The sequence below is a fragment of the Cygnus atratus genome, chromosome 1, assembly GCF_013377495.2.
Source record: "Cygnus atratus isolate AKBS03 ecotype Queensland, Australia chromosome 1, CAtr_DNAZoo_HiC_assembly, whole genome shotgun sequence".
In the NCBI taxonomy this organism is placed as follows: Eukaryota; Metazoa; Chordata; class Aves; order Anseriformes; family Anatidae; genus Cygnus; species Cygnus atratus.
Genome location: NC_066362.1, coordinates 119539025 through 119559409, shown reverse-complemented (window position 1 = coordinate 119559409; position 20385 = coordinate 119539025). Strand labels below are relative to the sequence as shown.

The following is a 20385-nucleotide window of genomic DNA, read 5'->3' as shown; positions in this document are numbered from 1 at the left end:
CAATAAATTTTGAATCTTTCATCCAAATTAAACTGAATTTGAAAGGGACAGAGTTCTCAAAGATAATTATGCTCTTAAAAAAAAAAATAGCAGCTGAGAAGAAAAGGAACATGAATAAATACCCCCACTTGAGGAAACGTGGACAAATCTGTCATTATGTAGTTTGACAGCACTGCTTACCCAAAGAGCATGTGTACTGGTTTTTGTATCATCACACACTTAAGTCTGACCTACATATCACAGATGCTGTTGTCTTGCTTGGATGAAATGATGGCATTGGGACTATTACAGGGAATATATAGAAGCAGAGGTCGCAAGTGTTCACTTACCTTGCCCCTTAACTTATTTATGGAATATGTTCACATGAAATGAGCACGTGAATCAAAAAGTGTTCCATTTAAAATAGGCTTTTATATCCCATGTGCCAGCGTAGCTGGCCAAAGTGTTCAGTGGCCAGATTATTCGCAGTCTTAAAAATAAGCAAAGATAAATGTCTTTCTTGAAGGTAACTTCTGCAGGCCCCCAGAGTGTGTTGTTAAGCAGCAGTGATCTAAAATATGGAAAGAATAACAATTTCAGTGCTGCTGTACGTTATGCAAGGGCAGTGATACATTGACTGGAATGAAGCAGATACTGCCCACACAGAATTGTTGTGTAAGTCTGTTGGCTTCTCTAATTAAAAGAAGATTGTGGGCCAATGGCTCTGGATGCAATAGCTGCATGTTATACCCAACATATCTTAAATTGCCTCCCAACTAATAAGAACAGTATGTAAGCTTTTGATGGTGTCATCTGACATATTTAATGCAAAAGTCAAGGATTTTTTTTTCTAATTCAGGACAGACCAGATTAAGGTTTATCCTCAAATTCAGCCCCAATTTCAAAGTGAAAAACTAGTGTTAGAAAATGTGAGTCAGAAAACTTCTCTTCAAAAAAAAGTTTCTCTCTCTCATGTTTTTGCACAGGGAAATTGTGCAGGCAAGGCTAATGAGCAAAGTGGCACAGGGAACATTATGAACTTCTTTCAGAATTTACCCAAGTGATGTGTCCTAGCCTTCACTGGCTGTGTTCTATGTTTAAAAAAAAAAAAAAAAAGGTTATTGTAAAGACCTAATGGACACTTCACATTCTTGGCATCTTTTTGTTGGTGGTCATACATGGAAAGGTAGAAAAGGCTGGAATTAAAACTTTATTAAAATGATGCAGTAAGGATGTGTGGTGTCTTTGCAAATGCTCTTCTTTCCAAAGCTTTAAAGTGCATGCACAGACGTGTTTTTTGCCTCTCAAACTTGACTTGGTGTGGCTATTCCTAATGATAGCTCATTGTGTAATTAACAATAGTGTGTACAATGACGCAACTTGTATAAAATCTAACACAGTATCACTAATAGCCTAAATATGTTCATCAGTGTTCGGTCAAACTGGTGGCCAGCACTGGGACAGGCTTCCCAGGACAGTGGTCACAGCACTGACCCTGTCGGAGTTCAAGGAGCATTTGGGCAACGCTCACAGACATACGGTTTAATTTTAGGTAATCTTGTGTGAAGCCAGGAGTTGGACTTGATGATCCTTGTGGGTCCCTTCCAACTCAAGATATTCTATAATTGTGTTGCCTCTCACTTCAGCTTGTTTTCCACTACTAAATGTTGAGGAACATGCTGTGTTTCGGTAGATACCCTTTCCCTTGCAGAAGTATTTGAGAAATACTAGAGTAGAAATAGTTACACTTCCTGTTGTGCTACAACCTTTGTCACAGTGCAGAGGGAATTTCCAATGAGGTCCCGATCCATTATCAGTTTCTACTACTATATCCTTTTTGTTTAGTTGCTTAACTCTGTTGTTAGTACCTCGCTAGGGTTCCAAACTCCACTGAAGTGCAGTCATGCCTGACGAGCATTGTTTACTTAGGCTTTATTTGGTCCTTTATCTCACAGTTGAATCCATCTTTACAGCCATTTAATAAGACTTGGTGTCTGGGGAAGTAGGTACAGTAGACTGAGGTCGTAACATAGTATGTTAATAATAACAGACATGCAATGATTTCATAGTATAGATAGATTGGAATTCAAAAAGAATATGTAGCTTATTTATCTCATGGTACTTTGTTTTATATAATCACCCTTTCGTATTTTTTTAATCTTGTCCACTTGGTTCTTTGTTTTTCTGCAGTCTTCTGAGGAGGTGGGCTACATCTGATTTTGTAACATTAAAATACCAAGCAGTGCCCTCAAGTTATTTTTGATGCATTGGTTTTCTTGGAAGTTAGCATTATGTACATTAAGTATACAGGCAGCTGTCATGAAAGTATTGACTGCCTTTAATATTGTGCAGCGTTGGGGACAATATCTTCAGAAGTGTTACATAAAATGATAAAATTAATGATAAAGATGATACTATCAGGATAGTAAAGGCTAGAGCTGACAGGAAAGAATTTGCAGAAATGTGTGGTACTGACTGGGGGGGAATAGAAAATGAAATTCAGTGTTGACAAATGTAATGCATACTGGGGAAAAGGGAACATTCCATATATATAAATATATATATATATATATATATATATATATATATGTTTGCCTTGTGAACAAGATCCAAATTTATAAATCATCGGTGAAAACTTGGCTTAATAATGCCCAGCAGTCAAACAAAAACCTGAAAGTTAAGAATCCTAGTAAAGGCATAGAGAACAAAATGGAGAATGTAATTACACAACTGTGCACCTGCATCTTGAACATATCATGTGCAGCTCTGACCTCCCTATCTCTTACAAAGCAAATAAGTAGCTGGGGAAGTTCCAGGGGACCAGAGAGATGACTAAAGAGATAAAAATACTTGTATAACAACAATATATTGGAAATAGTTGAACCAGGGAACATGTAGTAGATGTCTGTAAGGAGTATGAAGATTGAACAGAGGTGAGTCGTTTGACGTTTTTCTGACAGGAAAGATAAAAAGGTCCTCAAAGGAGATGAGAAGATGCAGATTCAGAGCAAATAGAACCATCTCTTCTCACCATGGGTAGTGGATCCATGAACTGCTTTGCCACAAAATGTCATGGATGCTAAAAGCTTACCTAGCTTCAGAAAGGGAGAATATAAAAGAGTAAAATAATATTGGTAAATCAATCTGGGACCGTTGAATAAAAGGGATCAGCTTTGGCTGAGGGAAGTTTCTGAAGTACAAAGACGTGAAAGCTGGGAGAGTATCACTGCCTGGCTATGTTTATGCTCTTTGTGGCAATCTGTGATGATTGTTGTCAGAAGATAATGGGTTACGTGAACCCTACACCTGATCTAAAGCTATTTATATGTAGAAGCTGTAGCATACAGAGAGCACTGTATGTGGTCACTAGTCCGTAGTCAAAGGTTGTTGGGAAGCTTAAAGATTTGCAGAAAGGTTACTGTGCAAAATACCTGGGAGTGACTGAAGCATGGATATTCATTTCAAGTCCATTAACTTGGTTTTTTTAAATGATACTGCATGAAGATTAAAAAAAAAAAAGTCACATCTTTGTAAGGGTTCTGTGTTTCCCACAAACTTTATTTTAAATATTGCAGAAGTTGCAAGATCCTCTGTATAACTCTTATGTAGGAAAAAAACTCAGAATAAAAAAAAAACACTAGAAAGCTTCGAAAGCAACTCAAAACTTGATACCAGATCTAAAATGATGTGATCAAGTAAGGCTTCTAGCATCACTCTGTATCTAATTGTGAATGCTGGATAAATACCCAGAAGAGAAGATGTGAATTCTTTCCTGTCATCTGAAATAGAGGGCAGACCAGAAGAACACAGGGTAGCAGGTACTCTCACTTCCCGTTATTGCTTTGTTCATATCCTTTACCTACTGAATGCTAAACGCTCTTCTGATTGGCATATTATTAGTCCAACTTTAAAACAAGTCAGACAATGGACCAAGAGTCATTTGAGGTTGACGGTGCTGCCAAATGTAGTAAAGGCCTCTGCTGAAATACACAGCAGTGTGTAAGACTCTTAACTTTCATGTGGACCCCTTGTTTTAATTCAGTGTTCAGATCCAGTTGACTGAAGTTGACTCTGTTCTGAATAGATAAAAATAGTGAAGTATTAGACATACAAGGGAAAACAAACCTGACAGCTTGTCTGTAAATGTCTATTTATGATGCCTTTGAGAATTCTTTTTATTCCGGACTAGGTATGCTAAAGCAGTAAGAAATATGCAGAAAAGTAGTTCTTGGTGGTAACTTACACTAGATGATGTTAAGTCTTTTCCATTGCAGTTATCTGATTCTGTGGCTTACTTAACTTAGTTTTTCAGCCCAGCTATGCAGTGCTGGAGGGTAAATGATTGCTGGAGTGTCCTTTTCATAAATCACGAGTTCATAGTTTTCTCAAGTAGAAAGACAGTCCTCTTTTGTTTTCTTGGTTTAAGAGACCAGCTACTATGGAAGGGATGTTTGTGCTGTAAGCGTTCCAACTTTCAAATTACCCTTTAACTTCTGTATGAGTTCTACAGCTACCTCCTGGGATTTCGTTATTTTCTTCTCTTCTTTTTTCATAGCAGATTGTACCAACTCCCACATTGTGCAAATTCATCTGAGTTCCCCCTGGTTTTGTTTGGTGATGCACATTATTTGACTCTGACCAGGTAGCTTGTCCTCCTTGTGTGCCATCACTTTACCATGCAGCACAGCTGTGGGATGACAGAGCAGAGGGGGGAGCTGCTTGGCAGCTGAGTAGCTCGAAGCTGAAGTATTAGTTTCCTGCACTTCCCATAAATTCTGGAACTAACAGTCTTTGTGGTTCGCTTTGATATTTGGCTTGCCAAACTGCAAGCTGGAAACCTTGGGTTTAATACACTAGCAAGTTCTTTTTTAAAGGGGAAAATTAAAAGAAAACATTTTTCATAGTGACTAAACAACTGTTTCATAGCAGTTTTTCACCTGTGAGGAACTTTATTCCTTTGTCTCTGTAATACAGCCGCAGACCTGAAACACTGCAGTTTTTGGCACACGAGCGCGTGTCCAAAGTGCCTTGGAATTTCCTTTGCCTCACTTGTAAATGAAAGTGGACACTAAACTACTTTCATCTTTACGGCAATTTAAATTCTTACATTAAGCTCTTTATGCACCTGTCCGGTCACACCATTAACTTGACCACCCCCCTGCCATGTAACCTATTCTGAACTGCCTGCCTGCCACTCTGGTGACAAGAGTGACAAGGAGCAATGCTGGTATTTCAGCTTCATGAATGAGGTACAGATACATTTCTCCAGCAGATAACGCTGAGCTAGAAGTAGTGTGGAAACATTACTAAAATACCCATCACAGCTTCCTACCCTTACACTGGGAAGGGTGCATTTCCTCTGCAGTGTCCAACATAAAATACATTACAAAGGCAAAAACTGATATAATTTTTTTTTAATTTTCATCAAAACTACTTTTCTCTTTAAAAAGATGCACCCTTGCACAGTGTATTTGCTGACTTCCAGTAAATCTTTGCAGTTTTTGCCTCAGAAATAAACATTGTATATCATTCCTTTGCTGCTGCTGAGGTAGTAGAGCGGTGAAGTGGGAAGCTTGGTTTCCAGTACAGACAATAGTGGTTAATAATGCTAATCAATCTTTTTTCTGCTTTTTTAATTGAGAACATATTATTTATTCAATTTAAGATCTAGTTTGCTTTATTCAAACCAGCTGGAAAGGTAATGGGTAACAGATCTTCCTAATTGCCTATTGATTTGGTAGGGAAAGATGGAGTGTTTGGTTTTGTTTATTTTCCTTCCTATCGTGCAGAGAACCCTAGGCCTCAGTTGTGCAGCTAATTTCATTTTTTTTAACATTAGTTTTTTTCCCATAAGCTTTTCCAAAGTCAGCACAGTTGCTCTGGGATTCACTGTGGAGCAGTGCATCCAGGCCCTTGTAGAGAGGTATTTAGAGGGGTTAGTCCTTCTTCCAAGACTTGCTTACTTTGTTTGAAGTGAATGCTGCCTGACTTAGCTGAGATGATTTAAACCAGGGTTCGTATCAGAAGGGCACTGTGATGACTTGCTTGTGATGTCAAGCCTTGGAAATTAGGAAAAACACGTGATTCTGGATTGCTCTGGAATAAGCCTTTTTTTGGACCTTGCACTGACTGTAAGGGTAAGAACAATGTAATGTATTGCGTTTAAAAAACAAACAAATGTGATAGCCAGTTTTTTGTTTGTTTGTTTTTTCAGGCACATGACATTGTTCTTAACCTTAGTATATTCTTTGTATATTTTTAGAGTCATTGTGAGCATGTGTTTTACCCATGTTGTCCAGGTCCCAGCTTCGCACAGGGCAAGCTTAGCCTCCACGCTAAAGAGGCCAGACTGCTTCTGGACTCACGCTGAGATCAATTTGGTGGCAATATTTATGTAATGCTGCTCATGTGGCAGCAGTTCTGAACGGAGGGGGGGATAGATCTGATTTGTCTGTGCACAAAGTCAGTCTGCAACCTGAATTTACTAATAACTGAGAAATGACTATGTCATTTTTCCTGGTGAGTATTTTTTAAATACTTACATGCAGTATGTGTGTTGTTTATAGATGCTAGTGTGAATATGAAGAGGTCAGGTCTCTGCATTTTTAAAGGAAGCTAAAAAGCTCGGGATTTCTGTCAGGGGGGTTGTTTTTATTTTTTTGTTAAATTATACATTGCTATAAAACACAGTGGAAGTATTTCTTACTAGAGATCACACATTACAGACAAGGATGACTACTTTTTTGAGGCAGGATATGTTTTCTTTGTACTAGCTTTGCACAGCATTCACTCTAGAGAATATTGGATGGTGATGTGATTGTTGTGCTCCTGCTTTTGCATATTAATAATACAGCAAAAAGTATTTAAAGTAGAAGTATCCCCCTTCATCTTTGTTTTCCCTTGTTTGTATCTTCACTTTTCACTGTTCCATGTATCTGTAGTTGTGTTGTCAAAGTTTCTACAGTATAATAAGTAAGCCGTGTAATATTCTCACATTGATGAAGCTATATTTAACTATAAAGAGAGGATTTGAAGCAACTCAGAATATGCTGACAACAATTGCTTTATGAGCCAGAGGATGAGAGAAGGTCTGATTTATGAAATGACGGTTCAAAATAGTTGTGCTTTGCTAAATTGGTCTGACATTCTGGAACAATATTTCCCTGTCAAATTGTATCAGTGCATTATAATTAAAAAATAAATAATAACTTAGAGCTTGAGTGGTGCTGAAAAATTTTGATCCGCCGCATAGCTGATGTGCATGCAGATTAGATTTCTTGCTTATTCCTGTCTGTGTTACAGGTTTTTAAATATTAAGTGCCAATACAGGATTGTTACAAGTAGCAAGGAATTGGTGAAATAAAAAAAAAAAAAAGCCTTTTGTATCACTAAACACATCAGAAGAAGACTTGAAAATTTGTTTTGTGTGCTTATTCATACCAGTTCTCATTTTGATCATCAGTATTTGAAATGCCATTTTTTCCCTCATTCGTTTGTAACTGATTGATTAAAGTGTTTGTTTTGTTCTTTTGTTTTTAACTGTCTTATCGTTACTGACATATCCCGTCTTGCTCTTCTAGAAGGAGTTCTGGAAAGTCTACAAAAATGGACTTCAGGGAGAAAGTAACACAGGACATAGCTGGTATTCATTTTACCTTGCATTTCCATTAATCATTGGCCTTTTTGTTATCCTCATTGTCATTTTTGTCATATGGAGATGCCTGTTTAAAAAGAAAACACGTAGACAGTCGGTGTACGTGCGTAGGGGAGCCCACGAAGCGATGGGTGATGGTGCTGTGTCTGACGGCAGAGATTCGCTTCCGCAGCCTCTCAGCATTGTTCATTCCCCACAGGAGGAAATGTATGAAGTCAGTGGGCTCTCTCCTGGAGGTCTGAGCTATACGGATGCACAGTCAGACTCAATATCCACAAGGCTGTCAAACTGTGATCCTCCTCCTTCCTATGAGGAAGCCACTGGTGAAATCAGTATGAGAAGAAGTGAAACTGAACAACATTTAGATCCACCCCCACAGTACGAAGACATTGTGAATTCCAGTTCAGCCACTGCAATTGCACTATCTCCTGTTATCACCAGTACTAAGTAAAACAGGAAAAATGCTATGGACTTTAAAAAAAAAAAAATTTACTAATCATTTTGTAGCACTTTATCTTGGCTTATTATGCATTTCTGTAATTTAATGGACCTGTATAATGAACTTCCTTTTTTGTTTAAGAATCACTTGTTTTTTGGGTCTTGGATTTCTTTTTCCCCTATAGCGGGTCTTAAACGGTAAGGAACCTGTATTGAGAGTGTAAGTGCATGTACAAATGTGGTGCTCTGTCGTACTTCTCAAAAATATCTTTCCTTTGAGGGATGTCACTTGTTTTATTCCAAATGGTGTCCACATTCCCCACGAGGTTTGTGGAATCCCCTTCCCTTCTTGATGCAGAATCTCAGAATTGCCTGCGATGGGGAATTGTTAAGCTATGTTTTAGAAACTTACTTACACCAAAGGGGACTAATTTTTCAGTATTGCCTCTTGTATGGTCATTTCCTTTTTCTCACTTGGATTTTTACGTGCTGTGTCCTATCTTGGGCCTTTGGATGGCCAAGAGCAGTATGCCTTTGTGTTCAAACCAGTATATTAGAGTATGCTGGCTTAATAGCAATAATTTCAGAGCCCTAGCAGAGAAGGTGCATTCTAAAGCTTTTGCTTTTACAATTCATGTTTAGAAGCTAATAACTGAAGACAGTAATTAGTGAATTTAAGAGTACTTTTTTTGTGTGTTCTGCTTTTCCTTTCAGTTTTCCTATCTGTTTTTTATTCCTGTGCTCTAGGGATGAGAAGTGTGCATATTACAACTTTACAACTTGAAAATTCATGCAACACTAAAGAATGAAATGCTGAAGATTGGATAAAATCCTGCTTATTTGGAAGTATATACCAAAACTAGCGTAGTCTTCACTGGGACCAGGATTTTATCCATTATCCATAAACGTATGAACCCAAAGGTATTACTCTCCTTTTTAAATGGAAAAAGGAAAAGCATTTGGTGTGTGGCTTTTTTTCCCCAACAATCAGATCCCCTTCCTAAAATTCTGATAATATTTTGCCTCTTGCATACTTAGATGTACCATGTGTGCATCTTGTATTCTAGGGGCTATAGAAATCTGTTGCAGGCATTTTTGATACCTCTTTTCAACAGCTTTGAAGTATTTATTGCTGATTTCACATTTGCTCATTCAAGTAAGGTGCTGGGAAGCATGGTAGTCTAGGCTGGCTCCAGAAACTGTGTGGCCAGCACGGCTTAGCTATGTGAACTGTAGAGCCTACCTGATGTCTGGCCAAACCATGAGGACCCACTGTGTTGCATTTCTAAGAACACAACGCAGACATACACCCAAGTGTTAGTTTGGAGTGACTTTTCGAGGCTGAAGAGATGTGTATTTCTGTCAGGCTTGATGCAAGTTAAAGTAGAGGCTTCTATAGAATTTCAACCAAGTGGTTTAGATACTGTTGATAATTCAGCTGATGCAAGCTGTAGTGTGGTGGTTCTTTTTTTCTGCTTAATTTAAGAGTTGATAATTCAGTTTAGCTTATCAATATTCATTTCAATTTTTTCTTCTCACACCAACGTAACCTGGCATTAACTTCAGTATTGTTGTTTTCTACTAATCAGTTAGCACCAGTTGAAATGTATTTAGCCCTGAAAGATTACTGGGTTATGTTGGTTTTCTTAAAACAAAAAACTGAAGCAGTATTTTCTTCCAAATAAAACACCAGTGCCATCCATTTCAAACCACTGCTAATGTCCTCAGTTAATTTCTGAGATGCATGCTGGCATCTACGATCTCATGGCACCTTGGCCCATCTTTTATCCAGGGAAGTTTACAGAAAATTGCCAGAAAGAAATGTATGATCATACATGGATGTGCTTACACACGCTTCTGTAAGAATTTGATACAGTGGATTGACAAATGAAGTTAGGATCCTGTGATTAATTTTATATTCTCATTTTTGGCAAAGAGTAGGCTACCTAAATTGTCTGCTGGGGTTCTTCAGTTGCAAAGGCAAATTTATTGGAGTTAATGGATGGAACTCCAGGCCAAAGTGTAGTAAAAAAGATGAGACTTACTTATATTTATTATTTATGACAGATATTGGGCAGATGATTACAACATATTTTGGGCATTTGTGGTAAGAATTGCCTGAATCTTGTTTTTAGACTGTCTGACCTTTTCTTTTGAAGTGGTTTTAGCTCTGGTGTAAAGACCTAAATTGCCACTTGTAGAAGTTAAAGCTCCTTTTATACTGAGCAACAGTTATACTGCCTTTAGCCAGACGTTACCAAAACAAAGTGCCTCATCTCAGTCTGCAGGAGCCACCTCAAAGAGCTGGTATCAATGTCCATGCCATATTGGCATCTTCTGTGCCTGCCAGCACAGCTGGCAGTTTTAGCAGTAACTTTTCTGTTTGGATATATGACTTTCATGTAGGAAATGCATGGAGATCACCAATTTCACATTAGGTCATTCAGCAGCTGTCTACCCCTGAACATGGGCAATCTGGTTTAGAGATGAGCCACCTTTTTTTTTTGTTGTTGTCGTTGTTGGTCTGTATTCCACTACCAGTTTTAATGGCTTTCACACTTCAGTTTCTTAAGTAGAATATGTTGCTGCATCCTGGAGATACTTTTACATGCAATGCAAACATGTTTGTCTTCCCAAAAAAAAACAACCACAACCAAATATCGAAAATGATCTGTGACTAGAATTTATTGGGCCATGCCTTTTCTGCATCCATGCGCGTGAGTATGAATGCTATTTTGGGCTATAAATTTAAGCCTTGGTGAATAAACTTTCATAAATAAACAAATAAAATCTGCATGTGCCAGTTATCCAAATGTATTTCCTCTGAGACATGAGCAGCTTTCTTCTTGTTGGAATAATGTCAAATTACCAAATATTTTGTTTTTCTTTGTGAAATGTGGGAAAGTAATTCAGACTTGTGGCTGGCTTTTTTGATCTGATTGAAGAATAAAATTTCTTTTGTAGTGGGTTTTTATACTGCTTTGTTTTTCAGGGCACTTGCTGAATATTGTTATCTTGTAATTGCATTATTATGCAATAAACATTATAAATTTCTTGTACTTCTCTGAAGGTTTTCCAAGTCTGAATGCAGTACTGCTTTGACTGATGACATGAACAGTCAGGATACTGCTTTTCCCACTTTTGAATGTAACACTAAATTTCATCTTGTATTAGGACTCAGATGATTTACCCACTAAAACTATCTTATATTTAAGTGTCACTCTTTAAGAAATTATGGAAATTAATTGTGCTTAGATGATGATTAACATTAGTGGAGGTTGTTCTGTCTTCACTGGGTGTAAATAACGTCTGATTACAGTATTGAGTATTTTAAAGGGATTTGGTTTACATTAAATTATCGTATTTAAACATTCTTGCCTATGTTTATAGAAAATTTTTTGTAACATTTGTTTTTGGATATGCTAAATAAAAATTTTTAAATGCCTCTAGTGCTTCAAAATATCAATTCTACACAACTGTAGTATTAACTGTATTTAAGTGGTGCTCTTTCAATTTCCATTGATTGTTAAATGTGCTTTATCAGTTGCAGTGAATCAATTATTTTCTTTTGATAATTTAAAATATAAATATAATTTTGGTTTTGGGTAGATTGATTAAAAAATAGACTTTTGAAAGAATATCAAGATGTGTGAATTTGGTTATTTTCCATTAAAGAAAAGTATTTGGTGTAGCTATAATTAAATAAAAGTCACAAGCAGAGAGGGAAGGCAGAAATTATTCTTTGTTACAACTAAAGGAAAGAGTACACTAGAAAAAACTGTAGTCAAGATGACTTAACGTCAACGTTGGCTTCAGCCGTTTGAAAGAATGAGTGCAGAATTTTGCATCAGCTCTGTGATTCATTCTGCAATGATTGAATGATGCTTTAATAGCAATAAAAAGACCTTTTATAGTGATATGTGCTAGAAACTAAAGATATCCATTCCAGCTGAGAAACTTTGTGTCATCCTTTCTCACTCAGCTGCTGGTAAATAGGATACGTCCCTGTTATTTTTCACTAGTTTACTATATGACTGGAGTCTGCTGAAGAGGTAAGTGAAGCATTACAGAAGGCATGTCATGAACACAAGTGCAGTTTTACACCAGTCATTTAAAAAAAAAGTGCAAACATAGTCACAAAAGTGCAAAAAGAGGAACTGTGTGCAACTTCCCAAGCTGTCATATGCGTGGTGTAGCACTTCACTTTCTTTGTTGGTGTTTTTATTCGCAGAGCTCAGAACAATGTCACTGGAACAGAGCACTGTTTGCAGTTAAGTGACACTTGCCGTGCATGTACACGTCCAGAGTCCTGACCACACATCCATCAGCACTGGCTAACGTGTTTGCACATGGCTCAATGCGTGATTGCCTCTGCCTGCCTGGCTTCTAGCTATTGAAATGTGGAGGATATAATGCTGAACTGGTATCATAAATCTTGGTGCCTATAAAAACCAAGTCATCACTCTAGGTTACTGGTGATGAATGTTCATTATTTGTTTCGTATGCCTTGAACACTGTTCCCTGTTGTTCTAAATCACACTGATAGATTCCTTTTTATCTTTGTATAATGTGAACCTTGTAAATATTTCCTAGTGCTGCCTCCTGATTTTTAAGAAAAGCCACGTTAGCTGAAAGCAGGGAGGTGACACCTGCACTACTTCATTGCTTGCTGCACATGCATTTGATTGATTTGCTACAGGGTAATTGAACTTTGAGCTTTGCCAAAAAGTTGACCTACACTTTTCTTCTTGCAGTAAGAGCTCAGTAATTGTATTTTTGACTTGGTGATGGGTTATTGAATGCTAAATAACAAGTCACTGCAAGAAAGTCCTCGTCTGTATTCTCTTGATTATATTATATTATGTAGCATTTGCTTTCCATTTAACTCTCTCAATGTTAGTAGGTGTTCTTTCCCTATCCTGTTTCAGTATATTATGCCATATAAACACACCAACTACTGTGCTGTTTCCCCCTGTCTTAGTTCTTGTTGTTTCTAAGAAAAAAACTTTTAGTATGACCTGCTGTTTTCTTCTCCAGCTGGAAGCTTTGTACATAGCTGCACGGCTCCTTGGGCTGGTTGAGAGGGTTAAAAACAAGAAGGAAACACACTCTGAAAATTTATTCAGATACTCCCAGTAATGAAATCTCTGCATAAGGAGTAGTCTGTACCAGGCTGTCTCCCTGACCTTTCAGTGGCGTAGGATGTTTTCCCACAGAACAGACCCTGGACCAATTTCATAGGTCAGAGACCTGATTTTATTTTTTTCTTTATTTTCTTATTCAGTTGCCATCGCTGACACAATGACAGCTCTTTGCTGTGCACAAGGATTGCCTTGTTTAGTCAACGACCGCTTGTTGCAAGGTCTGTATATGTGAGGGCTTGGGACCCAGTCTTGTCTCCTTTCATGCCTTGCTCATATACCTTGCTGGCTTGGTCACACCTCATGCAGCGTTTCGGTGCTGGACAAACGTAAATGAGGGGTTGAATGCATGGATTTGTGGCCGGATACAGGCATCAGTCTGCTGTTACACAGTGTGAGGCACAGGCTGTTATCTGTGACCTTCTAACTGCAGTTGAAGCAGTCACCACAGATGGGTCATTTCCAAGATCAAAACCACTGCAGACAGCATTTCTTGCCAGGATTTTCTGTGAAAAGTGATAGTTGGAGAAAATGAAGGATGATGTGACCTGCTCTAAAATATTCCCTGGCTGATACTGCTAAGCCACCTTCTCCGAAGTCATTTATTTCCATTTACTAATAAATGACTGGTATTTTTATTGTGTGTGTGTTTGTATGTTTTTCTGTTTGTGGTTTTATCATAGCCATAGGTTGCTCTTTCAGAGGGCAGGTATATTCATCTGCATCTACCTGGAAGGTGAGTTGGTCAGACAGGATTTTTCTAATGTAACCCACCTCACTAGAGTTTTAAATAAAACCAGAGAACTCCACTCTGATTTCTGCTGTGCAACCTAGTAGTGGGATTTATCTCTTACCTCCTCTTTGCATGCAGTCACATGGACTTATCATCTGAATGTTTGATTGGTGTCTAATTGCACCTCTCCCATTGAACAGCCACGTGGAATCGTTGCATGGGTTGTTTCCAGCTCACAAAGTTCAGCTGTACTAGAGTAATAAAGTCTGGGCACATGCGTATTCATTTGCTAGTAGTGGGAGGCAATGATAAGCAAATTCCTGTGAAAGCACCTGCCGAGTGCAGAAGCTGGAAGGTAAATATCAACTTTAAAATGAAAAGAGCTGCTTTTCATGCAATAAATAAATGCTGACCTCAAACCTGAGGCTGAATCTGCTACTCTGAGAGGGCCTGCTGAATCTGAGAGGGCTTGACATGCAACCAGGGATGGGTGGCACAGCTTTGTGGTGCATGGGCAGCAGCCTGGCTGCCTAGCTAGCGAGACGTGTGGGCTGGGAGGAGGGCAGCCACCCCGGCAATTAGTACAAGCCCGGCAATTGTATGGTGGTGCTCCTGCGGGTTTTGCCCATAATAAGCATATTGTAATGGCTTAGCTCCTCTTCTCTGCACGTGGGTGCTGAGGCACAGGGCCAGCAGAGAACAAAACATTGCTCTAACTAACATACACGCTCGTGATGCTCTCCCGGGAGCAGAGCATGATCTGGCTCATCCATGCCGTGCCTGCATAGCCCGGCTCTGCCACCTGCAGCAGCGTGAGCCCGCCCGGTGCCGCACCCTGCAGAGCAGCGGTCACTGCTTGAGAGACTCTGAGCTGGGCAAGGCAACCAAAGCAGTGCTAGGAGTAGAGCTGTCGGCTGTAAGAACTGGGATTAACATTTATATAACTTTCACTGTCAGTCTGAGCTCCAGATATTTTTTTAACAATTTAATAACTTTTGCAAAATGAAAAAATGTCTAACATGTTTAATCAGATATGACTAGTGATGGTAAAAAGGTAGATGCTTAGCTCTTTTAGCTGCTTTTTTTTAGCTTAGCTTTTAGATGCTTAGCTCTTTTTCCCTCCTAACTTGCTGATTTTCACAGTTTATTTAATAGCACTGCTGAAAAACGATACCTCTTTGTTCTGTTCCCCCATTAAAATCTTTCAGATGCTGTTAAAGCAAAGTACATAAAAGTTGGTGTATTTATTGCACATATTCTTTAGGGAAAAAATAGGTTTAGAAATAATTTCTAATGATAAGTCCTCTTGATTTTTTTCCAGCATTACAAAATGTTATTTACAGCTTAGTTTCCCTTCTCTTCCCCCTTTGTGCTACCACCTTCATTACCTTTCAGCCCTCCTGCACTGGCAGCTTGGCTCCTTTAAATGCTGCCATCTCCCCCATATGCAAGAGAACTGTTTAAAAGAGGGTTTTCTGTCCTGCGCAGTGCTTTCAGATTTCAACGCTTACTATTCTGCATCAGCGCAAGATTGACCACCCGAAGCTCATTCACAAACTCACGATACCAACACCACCACAGGCAGTAGCCTGGTGCTTTCAGCAGACCCCAGCCCACGAGGAAGGCTGTCTCGTGTCCTCACCTCACCATTGTCCCACGTCCCTGCAGCAAGGATTTGTAGTTGGGTTTTCTCCACTGCAGGGCATTAGGCTTTGCATGTTAGACTGGGCTAGTAGTCATCTTTTTCAAACTTCAAAATACCCTGAAATTTTGCTATTTTGTATGCAGTTTTCTATGTACAATGAATTCAAACTACTTACAAAAAAATAATAATAATAATTAGCTTCTTCTAAGCTTCTGGAAGCAGACTATTTGTTTTCTATGCAAGTATATCACTGGGGTTGAGGTTGAGCCGATCCTCTTGGTTTTTGTATGCTGGTGACACCAACCTTCACATTACACTTTCTTGATCACAAATTTCATTTGGAACCTGCAAAGTCTTTGCCAGTGCAAGTTTTGTTGCTTGTTTTCATCAAAGCTGGCGTGGTCACCTGAGTACTTTTAACTCCACTGAATTACTTTTCACTATAGAACAGTTTATTAAAAATACGTATATTCCAGAGCAGCAACGTTGGTCTGCGGCTGTGGTTCAGCACAGGTGCTCTGGAGACATTTCTGGGTGGCACAGAGATGGCAGGGATGCTGTCCTTCCCCCCTCCTGAAGACGGGCATCCAGCATTGACAGAGAGCTCATCAACAGGATGTGGTCTTGGAGTGCCTGTGGTGCATGCCCTATGACACCTGGCTGCTAACCGTGTGTGACCAGAAAGTTAGACCCTTTAGAGCAGACATTGTCACGGTGCAAAGCCATTCTTTTGCATGCAGCGTGCTCTGTGTGACCAAAGTTCATATAGAAAGAACTGCTCAGTCCACGAGTGAGACACATAAATAACTGCAGTGCTGTGAGATCTGTGCAGCCTGAGGTAGTAGGTCTGCTTTGCAAACCCCTAAGCTGCCTTGGACCTATCTACCTGAGAGATCACTGCTCTCCTTGTGCCATACCCCTGCAACCACAGGTAGCAACATCTCAGCGGGATTCTTTCCTGCAAAGGAGGTTGGGTGTGCATCAGGAGCTCTCCAGGTTGTGTAGTTGCCTCTCTCCCTGACTTGCGTCAAATTTTAACTTCTTGGGGATATGTAAAAGCTACATTTCTTATAAGGGTTTGAAAGGAGGATACAGAAATTAGGTGGGTGCTTTCATAATGTTCCTGCCGTCACTGTCCAGTGTCTGATGTACATTGTTTTCTTCACTTTGTTATTTAAGCTGCTGGCAGGTGAGTGAATTCATTTTAATGGAATGCTACAGGGTGGTTTCTGCAAGTCTAATTATTGGAAGGGCACTTGGAAACATTAAAAGGTCTCTTTTAATGCCATATATAAAGTGATAAAACTAAATAGTGGTCAAGGATTTTTCTTTTTTAATTAAAAAAAAAAAAAAGAAGAAGAAGAAAAAGAAAAGGAAGAGGCCTGAAGGTCAGTTGAAACAATTACACTAGTAACAGAACATGAGTGCTATAAGTCCTTCAGATCACTATTTTTTTCATGTACATGTATCTCTGATATCTTTACAACATTATTGTCTGTATTTGGATCAAGTTAATGCACACTTTTCTGCTTTGACGTGGCTTGCCTCTGTGCAAAGGTTGATACCAAGTTACCCAGCAAATCTCCAGTGGGGAGATCATGAAAATGGAGACATCGGACCAGTCACCATCACGGATAACCAGAGGTACTGGTCCACTAAACCGGACCGGCCAGTTCAGGCACTCATGGTATCTGTGTGAAAGAGTCAACCTCGAGGGAGGGCGAATGGGAGGCTCGCCGGCACGCAGAAATTGCCTTTCTGCTCCTTTGGCAGTGTGTGTAAGGCTAATTGTACAGGGCAAGTGTCCCCTAGAGCTGAGAGATTTGCGATGTTTTTCTTGCAGAAGAGAATTTCTGTCATCAACATCTCTCCTTGGCCTTTCTCTTTTAAGGCTCTGTTTGAAATGCCGATAGAGTATGGTCTGCTCTATTTCACTTTAAATCAAAGGAGTGGTTGAAGCTGGGTTTCTGAACGTGTTTATATATTCAGGTATCAACTCCACTCCACCTTGGGTAATGAGAATACCTCTGAGGTTAGAGTAGCAAGTTTCTGTGCCTGCCTCTGGTCTTAAATGATTAAATGTGCTGCACAGATGACTTGCTGTGTTTGAAAAGTACTAATAAAGAACAGGGGAGAGTTGTGTCTTGCTTTATTTCAGGTATTTTCCCTCTAAGTCATGTTCTTCTTGAACTAATCGCTCCTTAGAACGTCTCTTCACAGATTAGGCTTTCTGTTTTATTCTAGTCTGTGTCAAGGCAAATTTATATTGGCAGCTTTCTTTCACTTGTGTATAACCTTGAGAAAGATTCTTTCTGCTTGTAGTTTCAGCAACCTCACAAAGAATAGAACTGAGCAACTTTGTCAACCGTAATCATGTTGGGGAAATGTATTAAACTTCTATTAAGAAATGAAAAGAAAGATTAAAAATGTAATGGTTTTGCAGAAGTCTATTCTCATTACATCTTTCCCAGTAACCATTTCAAGCTTTTATCAGTTGTTGAGCTGCATTTCTATCACTAATAAAACCAATATGAGACAAATAATGGAATATTGATTTAGCGACTTGCAACTTTTTAAACTGCCATTTTATTCAATGCATCCACAGACAGCACAGCAGAATGAAAGTTTTATTGTAGAGTGAATGAACCTATTGGTTTGAGCATGACACAATGAAATTATAACACAGCAATAAAACTGTAGAGCACATTTATGCCATCTGTTTCATAGTGGGAAAACAAAGAACATTTTGGTGATGGCCCCAAACAATAAATCTGGATTTAGAAAGGAAAATCAGTTGGCACTTGTAATGTTAGGAGCAGCCTATGATGTTGCACATCCTCCTTCCCCCGCTGTTGCTCAGCGGCAAAGTTCTCCCAAATGTTTCTTGGTTTAGGCGTCCTGAGCTGTTACAGTCCACTGGGTTAAGGGCTCTAAAAAAATCTCGTTAAGTCACAGAACACTGATTCAACAGATGTGTGCCTCTTCCCATCTTGCCTGTTGTTTTTATCACCCTTTGGTTTCTGGAGGAGGCAGAAAGGAAGATGGTCAGGTTGTGGTGCTCCACTGTCTGTCTGTGATAGGAAAAAAGAGTTAAAGGATCACGATCTATTAGCAGGAGGGTGGCATAAAACCAAGGTTTTGTTCAATCTTCCATCAAACCATGTAAAATCTAGTAGACGAGCCCTGTGTTTTCAGAAAACAAAGCAACCAGATCACTGTAAATCTTGTAGTATGTGCAGGAGAGGTGTTTTTCTTAGGAAACCAGAGATGTAAAATAAGAGGGATCTCTAACACCAAGTGCTCTTTAAACACTCTGAATTATAGCCCGTGTATTTTTAAATATCCAGTGACCTTAAAAAAAGGTCCATAAGATACTGTCCTGGCAGTTATTGACATCTGTAGATACACAATGTGATTAAGATGGGTACTAAATCATTTTATGAATTATTTTTATTATAACTTTATAAATGTTATAGCATGTCTACCTCACAAGTAATAATAAAAAAAATCTTTCCTTTTTGGTGGGTGGGATCTTTTGCAGGCTGTTTCTGCAGAGCTGCTTACTGTTTTCTGTCCCCTTTCCCACAACAGTCCTCTGGATGACCTATAATGCCATCCGTTCATATTCCATATGTTGGAATATAACAGAATATATATGGAATATATTCCTCCCACCTTCTGGGAGAAGCCAGGAGAAGTAGGCAGAAGATATCAGGGCTATTGAAGTCTCTACTTTCTGGTCCAGCTACAGGGCTACAATTACCTTGCTGCATCTGTGCACGCTCCCAGTGGCAAAACCCCTCTCTGGCATTTTCTCCTCCGTTCATCCACCTGTCCCCAGTTCCTAGCCCTGATTCCTCTGTCTGACAAGACCTGGTTGAGCACACCTTTTCCTAAAGTCTCTCCCAAAATCTGCTGCTTTGCAGAGTCACACCTTCACTGATAATTGATCTAAGTCTACCCTTAACTTCTGTGAAGGATGTTTCATCCTTATCAAGCTGTCTCCATTAGGCACCTCGTTACCTGCCTGGTACAAATTCGTGCCTGTCAGATGGTAAATGAGAAGAATGGAAGCAACTTGTTTTGTTTATGTTGAAGCCACAGAAAGCACAGTTTTCATTTTTTTATAATGTTCGCCAGTTTTAAGATGAGAGTTTGAAAAATGCCATTAAAATGAAGAATGGTTGCAAGGTAATAAAGAAACAATCTTCTCACTTTAAGGACTTGAACTAAAAGCTAAATGACTGTAGTGGTTCAGGTTGTAAAAGCAGTGGGAAATTTAATGAACAGTGACCCCACAGGAAAGTCAATCTGTCTGTTAATGTTCAATTTTGTCATTTCTTCTGAAAAGTAATAAACTTCTATTATCTAATCTATTGCTTATGGAACCTGGGGTCAGGATCCCGTTGGGTTTAAATCTGCCAATCTGTCTCAGTTGGAATGACTGCCTTTTTGGTATAACAGGTAAATATCCCAAGCATAAATGCCTCAGGAAAACAATGCGCGGGTACTCAGGGAAATGGCTGCGGTTGTGGGGAAATTGGCATGCACTTGACAGTGACAGCTCTAAATGCCCTGCAAATACCCCTAATATTAAGCCAATTCAGGCAATTGTATTAATGAATGGAGCTAAATATAAAGAATGGGACTAGGATTAATTAGTAGTGTTTGATGCCCTGGTCCTGTAACACATTATTCATCTAGATGCTGTACAATATTTATTGTAAATCTCATAGCAGAAGTGGTAATCAAATAAGACATAAACACAAGAGCCTCTTTGCTTATGTTTAGCTGT

The 20385-nt window shown here is 39.1% G+C and overlaps 1 protein-coding gene across 4 annotated transcripts in view; it reads left to right on the top strand.

Moving 5' to 3' along the window:
• PRRG1 (proline rich and Gla domain 1) overlaps positions 1-11516 on the top strand; it is a 32694-nt gene extending 21178 nt beyond the window's left edge. For all 4 annotated transcript variants that reach the window (XM_050716567.1, XM_050716572.1, XM_035542183.2 and 1 more), the window contains one exon: positions 7560-11516. In XM_050716567.1, coding sequence (XP_050572524.1) covers positions 7560-8084 — 525 coding nt within the window. In that variant the 3' untranslated portion in view covers positions 8085-11516. The remainder of the gene's footprint in view (positions 1-7559) is intronic.
• The last annotated feature ends 8869 nt before the right edge of the window (positions 11517-20385 follow it).